The sequence below is a fragment of the Myodes glareolus genome, chromosome 9 (genome assembly GCF_982192425.1).
Source record: "Myodes glareolus chromosome 9, mMyoGla1.1, whole genome shotgun sequence".
Classification (NCBI taxonomy): Eukaryota; Metazoa; Chordata; class Mammalia; order Rodentia; family Cricetidae; genus Myodes; species Myodes glareolus.
This window is the reverse complement of record NC_142034.1, coordinates 29,064,324-29,079,965: the sequence shown is the minus strand read 5'-3', so window position 1 is coordinate 29,079,965 and position 15,642 is coordinate 29,064,324. Positions and strand designations below refer to the sequence as shown.

Genomic DNA, 15,642 nt, shown 5'->3' with positions numbered 1-15,642 from the left:
ACTGCATCTCTGGACTCCTGGGGTCCAGCCCAGGGTGGGCACCTGGGACCTCAGGGCTGACAGAAGTAAGTTCATTTGAATTGATGGTGCTTTGGAAAGTTTAAAGGACCCTAGGAACATAAGAATGGCCATTATACAAGGGGGAGGGACAGACCCATGCTTGCTTTCTCCCAGCATGCATTCTGTCCCCTCCGTACACAGTACTGGAAAATGAATGCTTTGGAAGTTCTTTGCCCAGCTCTCAACTTAAACAAGCCGGAGTGGGCGAACTATCACCACAAACCCAACCCGGCCCACGGTGTGTTGCATATAAAGTTCTCTTGGAATCTAGCCACACCCGTTCTTTCCTATTTTCCCTTTAACCACTTTAATATTAGGAGAGCAGAGTGGAGTCACGGTGGCAGAAGCCCCACAAGTCCCACGGGTGGAAGATTCACCGTCTCACTCATGGCTTTAAATGCCGGTTGCCTGCTAAATTACCTTCTGAGCCATTAGGAATATGTTCAGAGAACATGCACTGAGTTCTCCCCCAGTAGGGAGTACTTTCCCCGGGGTCCTCAAGAAGACATACTCAATGACAGGATGCAAAGAGGGAACTGTACGCACCTCACCCTGATTTCGACAGGAGCCCAAGGCTCTGTTATCTACTGCAAAAGTAAACATAGAACAGCAGCAAGCATGGTAACAGATGGCTACTGAGTGTCTAGTGCATGCCAGGCCCTGGGCTAAATGCTTTCCTCCAAGCCTGTGAAATCATAGCAATGGATCTAGGAAATAGGCATCTTTACAATCCTTATGTGAAGATGAGCACCTGCGTGACGCAAGTGCTCAGGGATGAAGCGAGGCTATGACATCTACATAGTTTTATGAGGATACTAAAGGTCTTTTTTACTTAAATAGCATTTTTCATTTATTTTCCATACCCACCAATTTCTCCTCCCTCTTCTCCTTCCATCCCTTCCCTTTTCCTATCTAACCCCCCCAATTCCCTCCTCCTCTGTCTCCATTCAGAAAGGACAAGCCTTCCATGGGCTTTCTCAAAGCATGGCACATCACTTTAAGGCATGACCGAGTTCCTCCCCTTACATTGAGGAACGGCCAGGTAATCAGGTAATCCAGATACTAAGGGCCTTAACTCCCATTTGGGATACAAGTCTGGAATTCAGACTGTTTCCCGGTTTAGCCAAGCAGCCCTCTCTCCTTGCTTCTCACAACATCACATTTTGTCGTCTTCTCATGGCCTGCCTTGCTTCCTCTGTCCATTTTACAGTTATTCCTACCTTGCCATTGCTACTACGGACAGATACAGTGCTGAGTTCTAGGATGCTGGGCATGGTTCTTCACCAGATGAAGCTTAGAGTCTAGAGAAAGATGTGAAGAACGAATCATTTTCACCATAAATGTGGAAACAGAACTGTGATGCGTGTTCCAAGCCAACAGGACCATGAAAATGATTTCTCAGGGGGTGACCCTTGAGCCGAGTTCTAGAGGGGCTCAGAAATAAAAGTCAGATAAAAGGGGAGAGAAAGATATATGAAACAGAAATAACAGAATTAAGCACAGGCTGTAGATAAAGAAGTATGGTATGTGAGGTGAAAAAAAGTTGCTAGTCCATGCTAATCACTGAGACATTAAGAAAAGTCAGGGCCCAGCCAAGAGCTGGGCTCACATTCAGGCCTTTACCTTCTGGGTGGTGGAAGCCACTGAGTTATTACAGAGGTTAGTGTGGTAGCCTTCTCATGAATGCCGTCACAAGGTGACTCTTTCAGGTTTAATAAGGGACAGAGTGCCACACAGAGACAGGTCAAGTGGAGCATGTGCATCAGGCCTGAGAGATGCGTGGTCACTCTCCCAAAACTTGAGTGAGAAGCACTGGTCACAGGCTTGTCACACACTCCTGGAAAAGGAAATTATGCTTCATGCCAGAGACTGCTCACAGCTGGACCAATGACAGGGCTAACTCAGAAGCCTGTTCACAGCAAGTGTTCATTCGGCAAAGACAAATACTTGGGAAGTAGTTCTAAAGCTGAATTTCAGCGTGGAGCTTGGAGAAAGTGATTACTTTGGTGTTCAGAAATTCTGCAATGTGATGATAGCTCTGCATCTGATTGTATGAGTCTCAGGGCAAGGCCAACGGCCTGGAAACCATAGGCCTGAAACCCTAGCACCACCTGAGTCTGTGAGGCTCTCCATGGACCGCTGCTATCCTGCCCAGCTTCTCCTCTGCCATGCTTCTGATGAAGTATAAATCACCATACTGTGATAAGCAAGATGTAGACCCTCTCTGATCCGAAGTGTCTTTGTGTTTAATAGAAATGAGCTAGTCTTGGTTTTATCTACGGCCCTTTCTAGAGCTCAGACTCTGAGCAGTAGAATGATTCATTCAGCAAGCATTTGCCAAGCTTCACACTGGGCCAAATGCCATGACAAACATTAGGAGCAAGATGATGAATAGCATCCATTCCTGGAGATGTTTACCTAAAAGTAGGAACAGACACAAAGCCAATAGTCTAGAAGTAGCATGCTGTTTGAGTGTGAACTCTAACCATAAGACCTGGGCACAGTTTGCCACCCTGTACTTCCTTGACCAAGTGGTAAACCAGAATTTACCACTTGTGGTGTCCCTGTAAAGCAAAAGCAGATCATGAGATGGAGTTTTGAGAATTAAATGAGATGATATTACAACTAACATTTCTCTATGCCTATGTCCAACTTATAAATGCTATATGTGTACATCTCAACTCAAGGCGAATCTCTGGAGAAGGATGCCCAAACTCATTCCCCAAGCTCCCAACATACCATCCCTTGCAACATGCATCACAGTTGGATCCCTGAATGTATTGTGGATGACCAGGGCTCAACCAGTATTAATGGTGATCATCAATAAAGCATGATGATGACAGTGATGATGCTGGCGATGACTCGTGCTGACAGTGATGTTCACTCCCACATGCCTGTACCAGGTATCCAGGGTTTGCATCTATCCTGATCACCAGCGCCCTGTAGGCTCTAAGATACTTTGAATTTTCAATCGTCATGAGTTTCCCAAGAGTGTGAACCAGCAGAATACATTGAGATATGTATAAATGGAGATTCATTACAGCATCTGGTCCACTTGACTACAGCGGGTGAGAAGACTCACCACCTGGCATCTTCAAGCTGAAGAACCAGGGATTCATTGGCATGATCTCACTCAGTCCAGATCCAAAGTCTGAAGACCCATAGACATTTAAGTGGTGTTTGCGGTATGAATCCTAGGCCCCGGAACTAGGATCTGTGAATTCCAAGGACAGATAAGGATGGATATTCCAGTCCAAGAAGAATGAATTTACCCTTCCTCTGTCTCTTTATTTGCAATGGGCTCTTAACAGATACAAAACCATGTTTGAAAGGCTACATATATTCTACTCAGTTTATTAATGTAAATGCTGATTTGTTCCAGAAACATTTTTACAGACATACCCAGAAACATTAGCAGCTATTTGGACACCCCTTAGCCCTGTGAAATTGACACATCAAATCAATCATTGCAAGCTAATTTATAATCACAATAAATTCTGGTTAAGAACACAATGGAAACAGAGAAGGGCAACATCACCAGTGTCCTAGAAAAGATGGGGTAATGGATGATTGTGACATAAGAAGAGTTGGAAGACCGCCTCTTGTCTCTATCGTGCCCCTCTAGGTGTCCAAAGAGATCTTTCAAAACTGCGTCTGGGTCAGTTTATTTGTTTATGTCTAAATGCCAGTAACTTCCTGCTTCAAAGACCCTCACCAAGGCCTGCAAAGTCCTGTGTGAGTTGGTCCCACCCTGGGTCACGTTTACCCACCCCTAACCATCTGCATTGCTTGCCACTGCCTCAGACCCTTGGTATCCTTTCTGTTCTATGTGACAGGCCTCCTTCCGATCTCTCCGGGCCTTGTTCTTCGTCATCACCAGATCTCAGTTCAGATATCTTCTCTGCAAAGAGCCTTTCACTAGCTATACTAAGAGATGCTGCCCATGCTTCTATACTTGCACTCTTCTTTCCACTGCTACCTTTGTAACTTAAAATTGTAAGCATAGGCTTGATAGAGCACTGCACAGACAAATAAACGGTCCTCCAGCCCCTGCCTGTGTTTGCCTTTCTGACGGCAAACTAGCTGCAGTGTAACCATCTATCTCCACTGGCAAAATATATAAGAATTTAGAAAGCAAATGAGGAATGTCAAAAGCAGTGATACTGTGTGCCCCCTCTGTGACATTTTCCATGGTCTCAGGGTGTTCAGATCAGTGGTACCCTCTGAACGGGCACTGCTGGATTACTGATGCCCACTGACACTCCACTGGTTTGCAACTCCAGTGGATCTCTAGCCGGAAAGCTTTTAAAAAAAAACACAGGACCTGCTTCCTTCCCAAAATTGTCAGAACTGGACTGGGACAAGTAGGCACTGGAGAGTTTCAAAATACCAGGTGACCTAGATGCCCAGCAACGCTTGTGTACCACAAGAATAAATGTGCTGGTTGTTTTCAAAACTCAAGGGCAAGTTTCCTTCTAATTCATTGTCTTTCTTTGAAAACACCACAAATACACCTTTAATGCAATGTCAGATACTGGAAGGAATGAAAGTTGTCTTTACTTTCAGAGTCCCAAGTCACTTCCCAGGCACTGCCTGGTTAGGTTTTCAAACCAGCCAGCGAAGGGCACTAACACCGTTAGAGAGAGATCTATGATGCCTATGCTGTGACGGTGTTGCAAGCCGAACAATGGAAAGCCATGAAAGGCGGTGGGATGGCTCAGCGTGTTGTGGAGTATTCATGCAGGGAGGAGGCCATTGTCGCTAAGAGAACTACGGGTAGACTTATAGATATTGATTTGAATGAACAGGCAGTCAGAAAGCAACTTCAGAATGGTACTTGTAAATTTTTCCATGTTATTGTTTCTGTTGGTGTTGCTGTTGTTGTTTCTAAGATATGTCTCGTGTATCCCAAGCTGGCTTTTATCTCACTAAGTAGCCGAGAATGACCTTGAACCCCAACCCTCTCGCCTCTGCCTCCTAAGTGTTGGACTAACCAAGCTCAGTTTATGTGGTGCTAGAACTTGAACCCAGCAGAAGCAGAGCACTGCCAACTGACCTGTGGCCACACCCCTCTATTGTTCCTTTAAACTTTTTTTTTGTATGTGTGCAGCTGTCTGCTTTATAAGCAGAGAAACCTGTCTCGGGGAGGGGGGGTCTACAATGAGCTGTTCATTTTCCCATCATGTGAGCCAGGGTTAGCTAGAGATGAGAGAAATGGTGTTCGTATCTACACTTTAAAATATACTTTCATATTGTTATAAAACGTTGTTTAAAATCATAGCTATAAGATACATCTTAAAAGGGACCATCATACTCACATTTTATAGTAAGTGATTAGGTCTCAGTGAAAGGGTATAAAACTTGATCATAAGTCTGCAATTTGTTAATTTGAGTATATATGTGTGCCATGTTCAACAATGGGAATTTAGAAGAATAAGGTACTAGAGGGACCCACTTCACCACAACCCAAATCTAGGGCTCCTCTTGCTGCCCTCAGCCCCAGTGCTTGTTGCATAGAACTTGATAGACAGTCACTGGATCTGTTAGAGAAAGGGAAACAAAATTTCACATAACCAAGTGAACCAGACAGGTTGGCCCACCATGAGACAGAGCCATCCACTCGCTCTTCCAAAGAGTCAAGCGTCCTGCACACCTCCAATCTCCCCCAGTAGGGCTGGGTCAGGGTCTATTAGTTCCCTGCTCACTCCAAGACTACCGGGAAGATTTATGCACTGCCTGTGGCAGCTGTTGGGGCTGCTAGGAGAGGATGTCTACACCTGAGGACTGTTGCATTTCCTAATAAGGAAATCCACTTAGCGCACACTTTACGGGGAGTGTCCTGGGAGGGAGGAAGACCCAGATGGACACTAATCTTATTAAAAGGACTCTTGTTACCAGAACATGTTTGCAAATTTGTGTAGGTCGTATGTTCATATGTGTGCATGTACATGCATCATACACACATAGGTTCTATTTATACCTCTGTAACATGAGGGCCGGCTTGCTTGGCGTATCTGTCCCTCCCAGTACCCCACAACTGGCAAGTAACAAAGAAAATCACACACTGGATTCCATAAGGTTATAAACTGATTGGCCCATTAGCTAAGGCTTCTTGTTAACTCTTATAGCTTATATTAACCCATTATTCTCATCTATGTTAGCCATATGGCTTGGTAACTTTTTCAGCTGGGAAAGTTACATGCTGCCTCTTCGGTGGTCTGCGCAGGAATGGCAGAGGGAGCTTTCTCCTCCCTAGCCTTTTCCTATTCTCATTGCCCCACCTCTACTTCCTGTCCAGTTGATCCACCTATACTTCCTGCCTGGCCAATCAGCGTTTTATTAAAACACATAATTGACAGAATACAGACAATTCTCTCGCACCATACCTCCCTCTGAAATGTCTTCAATTAAAAATGTGTGCTTCCTATTGTTCTTTGGTGTGTTTGCAGTTCACCCTTACATTGGAGGATACGCTGTGCCTCACCTCTTTTGATGTTGAATTTTGCTGTTCTTACCCTTGATTTTCGTTCCTGCCAGGTACAACTCATCCACTATAACCACGAGCTATACACAAACGTCACAGAAGCTGCGAAGAGTCCAAACGGATTGGTGGTAGTTTCTATATTTATAAAAGTAAGTCTTGCATTCTTTTATTCTTCTTGCCGTTCCCCATGCCAATCTGTTTACAATCTCTGTTGGGAATAAAAACATTTAAAGAATTAATGTCAACTAATGTCCATGCCTAAGAAAGCTTTGGGATCTTATGGTTTTTATAAACATGGATTCACCAAAGATTCAAGGCTATGTAAGTAAGATGAAGAAGTGATAGGTTTTATTTCAGAGCTTCAGGGCCTGAAGGTTTGCACAGCCTCTGTCCTAGAGAGAAAGCTGGTGCTAGGAATAGGCTTCAGGCGATACCTACTAGCGTGGACCAAGAGTGCAGTAGCAAAAGGAGAATGACTAGAGTGCTGATGGCCTCTGGGACCGAAAGACTGCCCAATACCTGCTGCCACCAAGGGAATAAGAGAAGTGTTAGATGTCCCTCTCCAGAAGACCCTGCACTATAATAAACCTCCAGGCTTCTCCACAACAGCTTCTCCTTCCTTTCCCACTCGAATGCTGATTTATAATCCTGGCAAGTAGAATTAAGACAAAGTCCCCATGTTGACTGCATGACCTTCAGCCACGATCCCCAGATATCCAAGAGGCAAGAACAGTGTGAAATGTCCAACTGAACAAATTCTGATTTGTTTTATGATTATTCTTAATGTTTTGGCTGATATAGAAGGATGTGGATATACGATTTTTAATAAAAAAAAAGTAAGATTTACTTTCCAACTGTAAAAGAGTTTTTGATTTTTTTTTTAAAGTAAATTATGTTAGTTGCAAAGTACAGCACTGTGCTGGCTGCTGGAGAGGCTTGTGCCCAAATCATTAGAGAAAATTGGACCAAGCAGAACTTGGACTGCCATGAAGAGTTTCAGAAGAAATTTAGCATTCACCACCAAGGAGTTGTAACAGAGCTCTTGGAGTAATGGGGTCCCCAGGGATCCCTTAGGCAATAGTTCCCCCCAAAGCAGACTCTGTGCAACAGGTACTGGTCGTCTTCCCAGGCACCATGCCTCCTGCTAAATTCCTCACCTTCACTTGAGACAGGCCCAATTCATAGTGTTCATAACAGCCCAACCAGGAAAGACACCCAAGTCCTGCCTCACTGTAATACTTATTAGCTATTCCCATATCCCTACTCAACAGATCTGGGAGAGGAACTAAGGATGAGAAGAGAGAAAGCAACACTTAAACACCACACACTCCCAGCCATACCCCACTGGTACCTGCAAGCCAGTCGCAAATTCTTACTGCAGTCCCAGTTATGATACAAACAATTCGTGTAGTCAGCCTGGTCCACGCACATTGTGAAGCCTAGGGATATGGTACACATTGTCATGTGACCAGGAATCACTTCCTGTTGTGGTTTTCCCTACACTAAGTCTCTCAGGAGTAATATCCAGAGGTCAATCTGCCTTTCCCAAGTCCCATGAAGAGCATTTCAGTGTCAGTCCCTGACTTTGCCCTCACTTGACTTCAAGTTTCTAAGTCAGCGAATGCCGTCCTGGAAGCTCAACCATGGAACAGCCGACAGTGACTAACAGGGTGACTGGCAACCAACTTCCTCCACGGCAAACTGCTGGTGTTTCACAAGCTTGTGCAGAAATTTGTGCTATGTTGAGGTCCCAACCAACAGTCAGGATTGCAGGGCATGGTTGCTTCCCTGACGTTTGGAAGGACCTTAGTTAGAACCTTGGGCCAGTAAGGGACAGTGGTCAGCTCCTGAATGCTCTCAAGCCAGTTTGAACCCTGAGGAATTTCCCCTTCTTTCCTTGAGAAAACCTGAACCTTTCTGGCTCAAAATAAACCATAGCATTCCCTCTTTCTTCCCCAAAATTAATGCCCAGATTTCCAGCTCCACGGTGAGCTAACTGAGCTCTGGCTTGTCGTTCACTCGTCTCAAAACTCCAACTGAGCATGGCACAGAGGTTCATCTCCTGCTAGACACTGGTACCCAGAAATGAGATGGATTGAATCCTTAGTCTCTAAGGATGTACAGCCTCTGATAGTCATCAGGCCTTTTTCTGATGCCCCTGCCTCCCACTTCCAGCTCCCTGTAGGTAAGGCAAGAACACAAAATGAGAAGTTCCCTCATGAGTGGTTCATCTGAAGAAATGTCACCTTGACCAAATCCTGCGCCAGAGATGGCTAAGGGTTTGGTGGTAAAAGTAGGTGGCTCAGCAGTTAAGGATACCTGTGGACAAGCCCATGACCTGAGTTCAATTCCTGAGATCTGGGTGGAAGGAGAGAACGGACTCCCACGAATTGGCCTCTGAGTTCTCCACACTCACTGAGACACAAGTGTGTGCTCACACACAATCAATCACTAAATCAATAAGAGAGGCTTGTTTCCCCTTCCATTCCAAGAGCACGGGGAGCTGAGATTTGGCTATAGTTGCTATTCGATCACACACCATTACCTCCCACTTAGCTCACTTACATCAAGTGCATATTTCATCCTCTCACCCACACCGCCAACACACTTGTGCCCACAAATCATCTGTGTGCACTTTGGAAATACTTCAGTAATTTTTAATCACCTCCAAGGGAGGGGGGCTGTTCTCAGCAACAGTATTGTCCAGTGTGTCGGGTACCAGGAACCCAAGGCACCTGGCAACTGAGACCCATTGCAGTTTCCCATTCTACCAGACACCCTCATGGTCCTACTGTCCAAGAGCATTTCAGTGCAAACAGGAGAGGGCTCCTCTCCTGTTCTCAACAACAGTATTGTCCAGTGTGTCGGGTACCAGGAACCCAAGGCACCTGGCAACTGAGACCCATTGCAGTTTCCCATTCCACCAGACACCCTCATGGTCCTACTGTCCCAGAGCATTTCAGTGCAAACAGGAGAGGGCTCCGAGCTGGCCTTCCAATGCTAAAGAGTGTGTCGCAGCAGAAGCAGAATCTGGCACTAACATTTCCAGGGAGCGGGAGTGTTCAGCTTGGGATGTTTCCCCCATTGGAGGTGGGATTTGACTCCACTGAGCATCGCCACCCCCCAAGCCCCAGTTAGTTGTGTGTCTCACTACAACACACCCAAGGAACCATGTGAAAAGGAAGCCAGATGGAGACAAAATAAACAGTCTGTGCTTTCCCCAAACTAAAGTTACCTGTTGCTTATCTAATAACAATGATCATCTGCTGTGATTTTCCCAAACCTCGGAATAAATCAGATTTAAAATGTTGCTATGTCACAACAGCCGATTAGCAGCTGAGATGTAAATTGCAGAGCTGCGCCGAGCAAGGTGGGAGAGAAAACTAAGATGAACAGCGGTGCGCGGGGAAGAGACTGAGTCAGAAGGGGGTTGTGAAGGAAGCTCCACAGCCGCACGAGGCTGCCTCACAACAAAGGGCGATTCTCTGGCCCCAGTCTGCTTGTTGCTTAGCTGCTCCTCCCAGAGGAAGAATCTGGATATGTAAGAGCATAAGTACAAAATGGAAGCTCAACTCTAGTGCAGTGTTTAACGCATTATACTTGGTAAATATGTCTGAGGTAGATAGGTGGGTGAGTGGATGGAAGATTGAATGTTGTGGTTTGTAATATATTCATATGCTAATAGGCGGTAGAACTACAAGGTTCTCTTTTTCCTCCCTCTTCTGGGGCCCTGATTCTAGATCTCTTTGTACTTAGACAAATGCCCTTTTCATGACATTGCATTCCATAGTCCCTGCTCAAAACCCTTTGATGGTCCCCATTTCTGAGGAAGAATGTTGAAATATACCCTATTGTGACATTCAAAGCCAGACATGGGCTAGCCTCCCATCCTGTTCTTCCCAATGCCTTTAGTTCCAACTACACTACATACTTGCATGAGCCTTTCATGAACAGGTCATTAGCACGGATGTTTTTCATTCTTTCCTATATTCTAACATCAAAATATTTCAGCTTCCATCCATCCTTCCAAACATCCTTCCCTAGCTCCCCTGATTTCCAGATAGTGGGTGGTCCCTCCCTAATGACTATCAGAGCTCTCTCTAATCCACACAGGGATGAGTTGTTTATCTACCTCTCTTCCTTCTCGAGATGAGGTGTCCATATAGAGTAGAGTGTGTCTCTCTGATTTCTGAATTTCCAACCTTCATAGATTTGGACCCATGGTAAGACATCAATATGAAGGAATGAAATAATGCATGGAGATGTTTGCCCTGGGAGAGTAACTGACACCCGGTCTTTAATACTTTCTCTTCCCTTCTAGGTTTCTGATTCATCAAACCCATTTCTTAATCGAATGCTCAACAGAGATACTATCACAAGAATAACGTATAAAAGTAAGTTTGGCTCAATTTCCTTTCCAGCAACTGTTCAACAAAGGGTAGTCCTGTCGGAAGGCAGGAAGCCGGAACTGATGATCTCTATGGGCCCCTTTCTGCCTCACGATCCTTTAACTCTGTAGAAAGTCACTCTGGAGAGTCAGGGTTGGCTAAGAAGCAGCCCATTTCAAACACAAGTCCCCAGAGTGCCTTTGTCATCCACGCCTGTCTAAGGCAATAACGATTATGATGATGTGGTCATCGTTATCCTGCGGGTTGGTAATGAGCTCGGGGATTCTACCGGCTGACTGACTTCACCACATCAGCTGTCTGTGTAGCTGGGGCTTTGCCAACTATGTGATTTAAAAAAAAGCCACCGACCAGGTACTTTGGGCCCAACATCGACCTTTTCAGAACCACACCTGAACCAAGTCTGATCTCCTTCCAGAAGGAGGCTGGGCAGCATCTTCCTTCATCCCCCATGCCTCGTGGATCTGCCACCTTCTGCCACCTTCCCAGCCTTTCAGATTGCTTCATCCTAAACTTCTTAATCAGAAAAAAAAGGAAGCGTGCTGAGGTGAAGGATGAAGAACAGAGAGGGTAAACCTAGAAGTCTCAGGACTTGGGGGAATTGTGTGAGGTAGCACGTATCAAGAGATGAAAAGTCAAGATGGGGAAGTAGCAGGGGCATCTAGTTAAGAAGAGGTGGGAAACTGGAATTCAAGCCTTGGCTCTGACCTCCTTCAAGGAGGCCTCTCACTTTAATGCTGTTTCTTCGTTAACGAAGTGAAAAAGTTTCAACCCCTGGTTCTGGAAATCTTGAAGGTCTAGATTTGCGAATCAAACAACAGGTAGATAATGATTTCCAACAATAGAAAAAAGAATATGTGGACATTGAATTCGCACATCTCCCAGCAGAGTGCTTCCCTGAGCCTGTAGTTCAGCTGCACCTGCCGCTTCTGCTCCACTGTAAAGTGGAAGAGACGGTGGAGGGACATTAAAGCGATCACTGCCCTCCCTCACTAGCTGCCTTCTCCATCCCATGCCTTAGGTAGGAATGCAAAGATGGCTGAGATGCTGGTCGTCCCGACAAGGGGCTCACCATCAGGTCACTCCCAGTGGAGAGGTTGAGCAACTGATGGGGTGACATGCTGGTGACCCCGAGATCACTCCACCTCAATACACATCACCTACAAGACTGACTTAAATCCTCTCCACACACAGCCATGCCCTTCCTCATCAGTATTCTTGTGGAGCTCTCTCTAAGCACACACTTAAACTGCTCAGCTAAGGGAGATATTTCTGTCTTGTGTGTAAATAGCACATTTATAACTGCCTATAAAAGATGATTATTCTTTTAACTTTTTTGATTAAAAAAGCATGAAAATTAAATAAAATGCTTTCAAATAATCTTGAATTTGCAGTTTAGAGACCGTGAAAAGACATGAAATTGCCCATTAAGCCCCGAAACACAATCTGTCTGATTTCCACTGGCGTAGAGGATCATTAGGGGGTCCCTTGCTCCCCTCCCCCTACACCAGTCTGATTAATATTAAGTGAAGTGGTCACTGACACAGAAAGAAAAGCAGAGGAAGGGAAGAGAGAGGAAGAGAGAGAAAAGATAGAAGAAAGAAGGGAGGGAGGAAGACAGGCAAGCTGAAAGAGGGAGTCGAAGCATTCGGGCAGAGTGGCAGCATTACAAAGCTTGGTGAACATTGAAAGGACTCAGAAGAGTTCAGAGAGGGGATCTGATCCCACCAACACATCATCTCAGTTACTGGAGGAATGAAAGGTCTCCCTCAGTCACAGTAACAGGCAGCGGTGGGGCGGGCAGGGGGCAAGAAAAGTGTTCTAGGGCCAAGTCTCTGTGTCATAGGGAGCTTATGATGTTTCCATCATTGGAGCAGAAACACAGAAAGAGAAAAGAGATACACTCTCTCCCCCATCCATCCCTCATGCTCAACACCTCCCAAGGCCACAGGAAAAAAAGGGGGGTGTTAAGCCGGACACCCTGGCCTGCATGCTGAGACGTTATAATGGGTCCTATCATAGCAGATGTTCTAAGGGAGGTGTCCCCCATGGTGACCTTTGTCACACACCTGAAAGGAGTTTCACCCGCGGGATAATGATGGCTTGATACACAGAACTGGCCCAGGACATTGGCAGAAAGGGATTGATTTGCTCAGCAGGAAACCACAGTTCTCTTCTCTCCAGTTTAATTTCCTATGGCCTCCAGCAGGGGAAGGTTGGCCCTGTGGCAGGTAGGAAGTCTTAAAGGATCAACCTCAAGCATATAACCTAGGCATCTCCCCACCCCCAAGCTTCTGTAAGAGGTAGCAGGTTATACTGGTATGAGCCTGCAAACTCAGGTCAAGATGAAGATGATGCTACCTGCTTGGGGCACCTATTATACTATCCTGTTTCCACACTCTTAAAGGAGACAGGGAGAAGAAACACACACACACACACACACACACACACACACACACACACACACACACCATCTTAGGGCTACTACTGCTGTGACCAAATACCATGAGCAGAGCAAATTGGGGAGGAAAGCGTTTATTTGGCTTACACTTCCTTTTCACCATTCATCATCAAAGGAAGACAGGGCAAGAACTCAGACTGGGCGGGAACCTAGAGGCAGGAGCTGATGCAGCAACCACAGAGGAGTGCTGCTTTCTGGCTTGCTCACAATGGCTTCCTTAGCCTGCTTTCTTATAGAACCCAGGACTAACAGCCCAAGGATGGCACCACCCACAGTGAGCTGGGCCCTTTCCTATCAAGCACTAACTAAGAAAATAGCCTACATCTAGATTTTATGGAAGTATTTTCTCAACTGAGGTTCCCTTTGCTCAGATAACTCTAGCTCTTATCAAATTGATATTCAACTCTCCAGCAACTCCTCATTCTCTTCTATTTCAAGCACACTACCCAGGAACACCCAAGTACGTCTCTCCCTGATCTCTCAGCCACCCATTCCACTGCAGAGCTCCCATCTGTCCTGCTTGCTTGGATGTAGTATCCACTCTGCACTGTACTGAGCACCAAACATTTAGAGGTGATGTGGAATGGGGACTCTGCACACCCCCAGGGCCAGTGCTGTGCATGTAGCACTTTAACTGTGTGGTGCTCACACAAGCTTTCTACATGGGTATGTTTGCTATCCCCAGCTCACACATCAGACCAAGGATGCACAGTAGTATTACCTAGTAGGTGCCTAGGTAGTCAGTGACTTCTATATAATGAACAAGCGTTTAGCAGTGAGTATTGACTGCTCACTGCTATGTGGGCAGGTTAGTCAAGATGTCTCTGCCTGCAGGCACAGGTCCCCAGGTCAGTTAAGGAAGAGGGATCCACATGGCTCTCATCTTTCCAGCATCAGAGGAACACCCAACAAGTATCTTTGTCCTCAGCCCATGAATTCTTGTAGTACTATTCAAGACTTGGTCTTTAAATATGCTCACACTACTGCTTGTTTTCCACTTCCCAGCACCTGTCTAATATAGGATTTCCCTCTGCATGCTATGAATATGTTTTATTGCCATTGGTTAATAAAGAAACTGCTTTTGGCCAATGGCTTAACGGAATATAGCCAGGCTGGAAGAGATATACATAGAGAGAGTAGGCAGAGTCAGGAAGAAGCCATGTAGCCGCCACAGGAGACAGACACTGGACGCCGAATGGAAACTTTCCAGTAGGCCACAGTCACGTGGCGATACACAGATTAATAGAAATTGGTTAATTTAATATATAAGAGCTAGCTAGAAATATGCATAAGCTAATAGGCCAAGCAATGTCTTAATTAATACAGTTTCTGGGTGGTTATTTTGGGTCTGAGAAGCTGGGAAATGAACAAGCAGCCTACACCAATACCTGGCATATGACCAAGATGGTCAATGTCACAATCCTTCCAAAGAGATGGGGATGAGAGAAAAGGGAGCTTCCTGAACCACAACCCATTCTTCTATACACATAGGTTCCCCTGGACATGGTTCCTATGTCATTTCCTTTCTCTCATACTTCCTTCCTATGGAGCAAAGAAAGACAAGCTCTGAGGTCTTAATTACTTATAATTCTGCTGTTTTGACATAATATAAATCCTTTCAGCATGCTTTTTTTTTTCATTGCAGATTGGGCTTGGGTTGATGAGCAATCACATTGCTTTTCACATTGTTTCTTATACTTGTTTCCACTTAGAAGGGGCATCAGCTAACCACAGAACTAGCACAGTGACACATGGCCAGCTCAGGCTGACTCTGGCCCAAGCTATCTCCAACTCCTACATGTGTGTGACTGTACATAAGGACCTCCGTGGAAATCAGTATCCTTCAGAGGACACTGTCACACTGTCAGAATTGGCATACCTAGTAACCAGAGATGGCACCACAGACTGGAAGTCTAGTCCAAGCCTTCAAGCAGAGTGACATCATCTTCTGTCAAAAGGAGCATGCTAGGCTAGGTAGATGGTTCAGGTGGACGGAGTACTTGCTGAGCAAGCATGAGGACCTGAGTTTGAACTCTCAGCATCTATAAAAACAGCCAGGCATATCTGCATTTGCAGTTATAACCCCATCACCATGAGGGACAGAGACAGAAGAACCACTGAAGTTTGCTGACTGCCAGCCTAGCTCAAAGTTCAGTGGCAGACCCAATTTCGAGGGAATAAAACAGAGTGTAATAGAGCAAGACCCTCAGTGTTCTTTTCTGGCCTCCTCA

At 45.5% G+C, this 15,642-nt stretch overlaps 1 protein-coding gene across 3 annotated transcripts in view; it reads left to right on the top strand.

Annotated features, from left to right (window-relative positions):
- Nucleotides 1–15,642, top strand: part of Ca10 (carbonic anhydrase 10 (inactive)) — a 512,317-nt gene that overhangs the window by 480,798 nt on the left and 15,877 nt on the right. For all 3 annotated transcript variants that reach the window (XM_085695654.2, XM_048446895.3, XM_048446896.3), the window contains exons 6-7: nucleotides 6,598–6,693; nucleotides 10,866–10,938. In XM_085695654.2, the coding sequence (XP_085551780.1) occupies nucleotides 6,598–6,693; nucleotides 10,866–10,938 (169 nt within the window). The remainder of the gene's footprint in view (nucleotides 1–6,597; nucleotides 6,694–10,865; nucleotides 10,939–15,642) is intronic.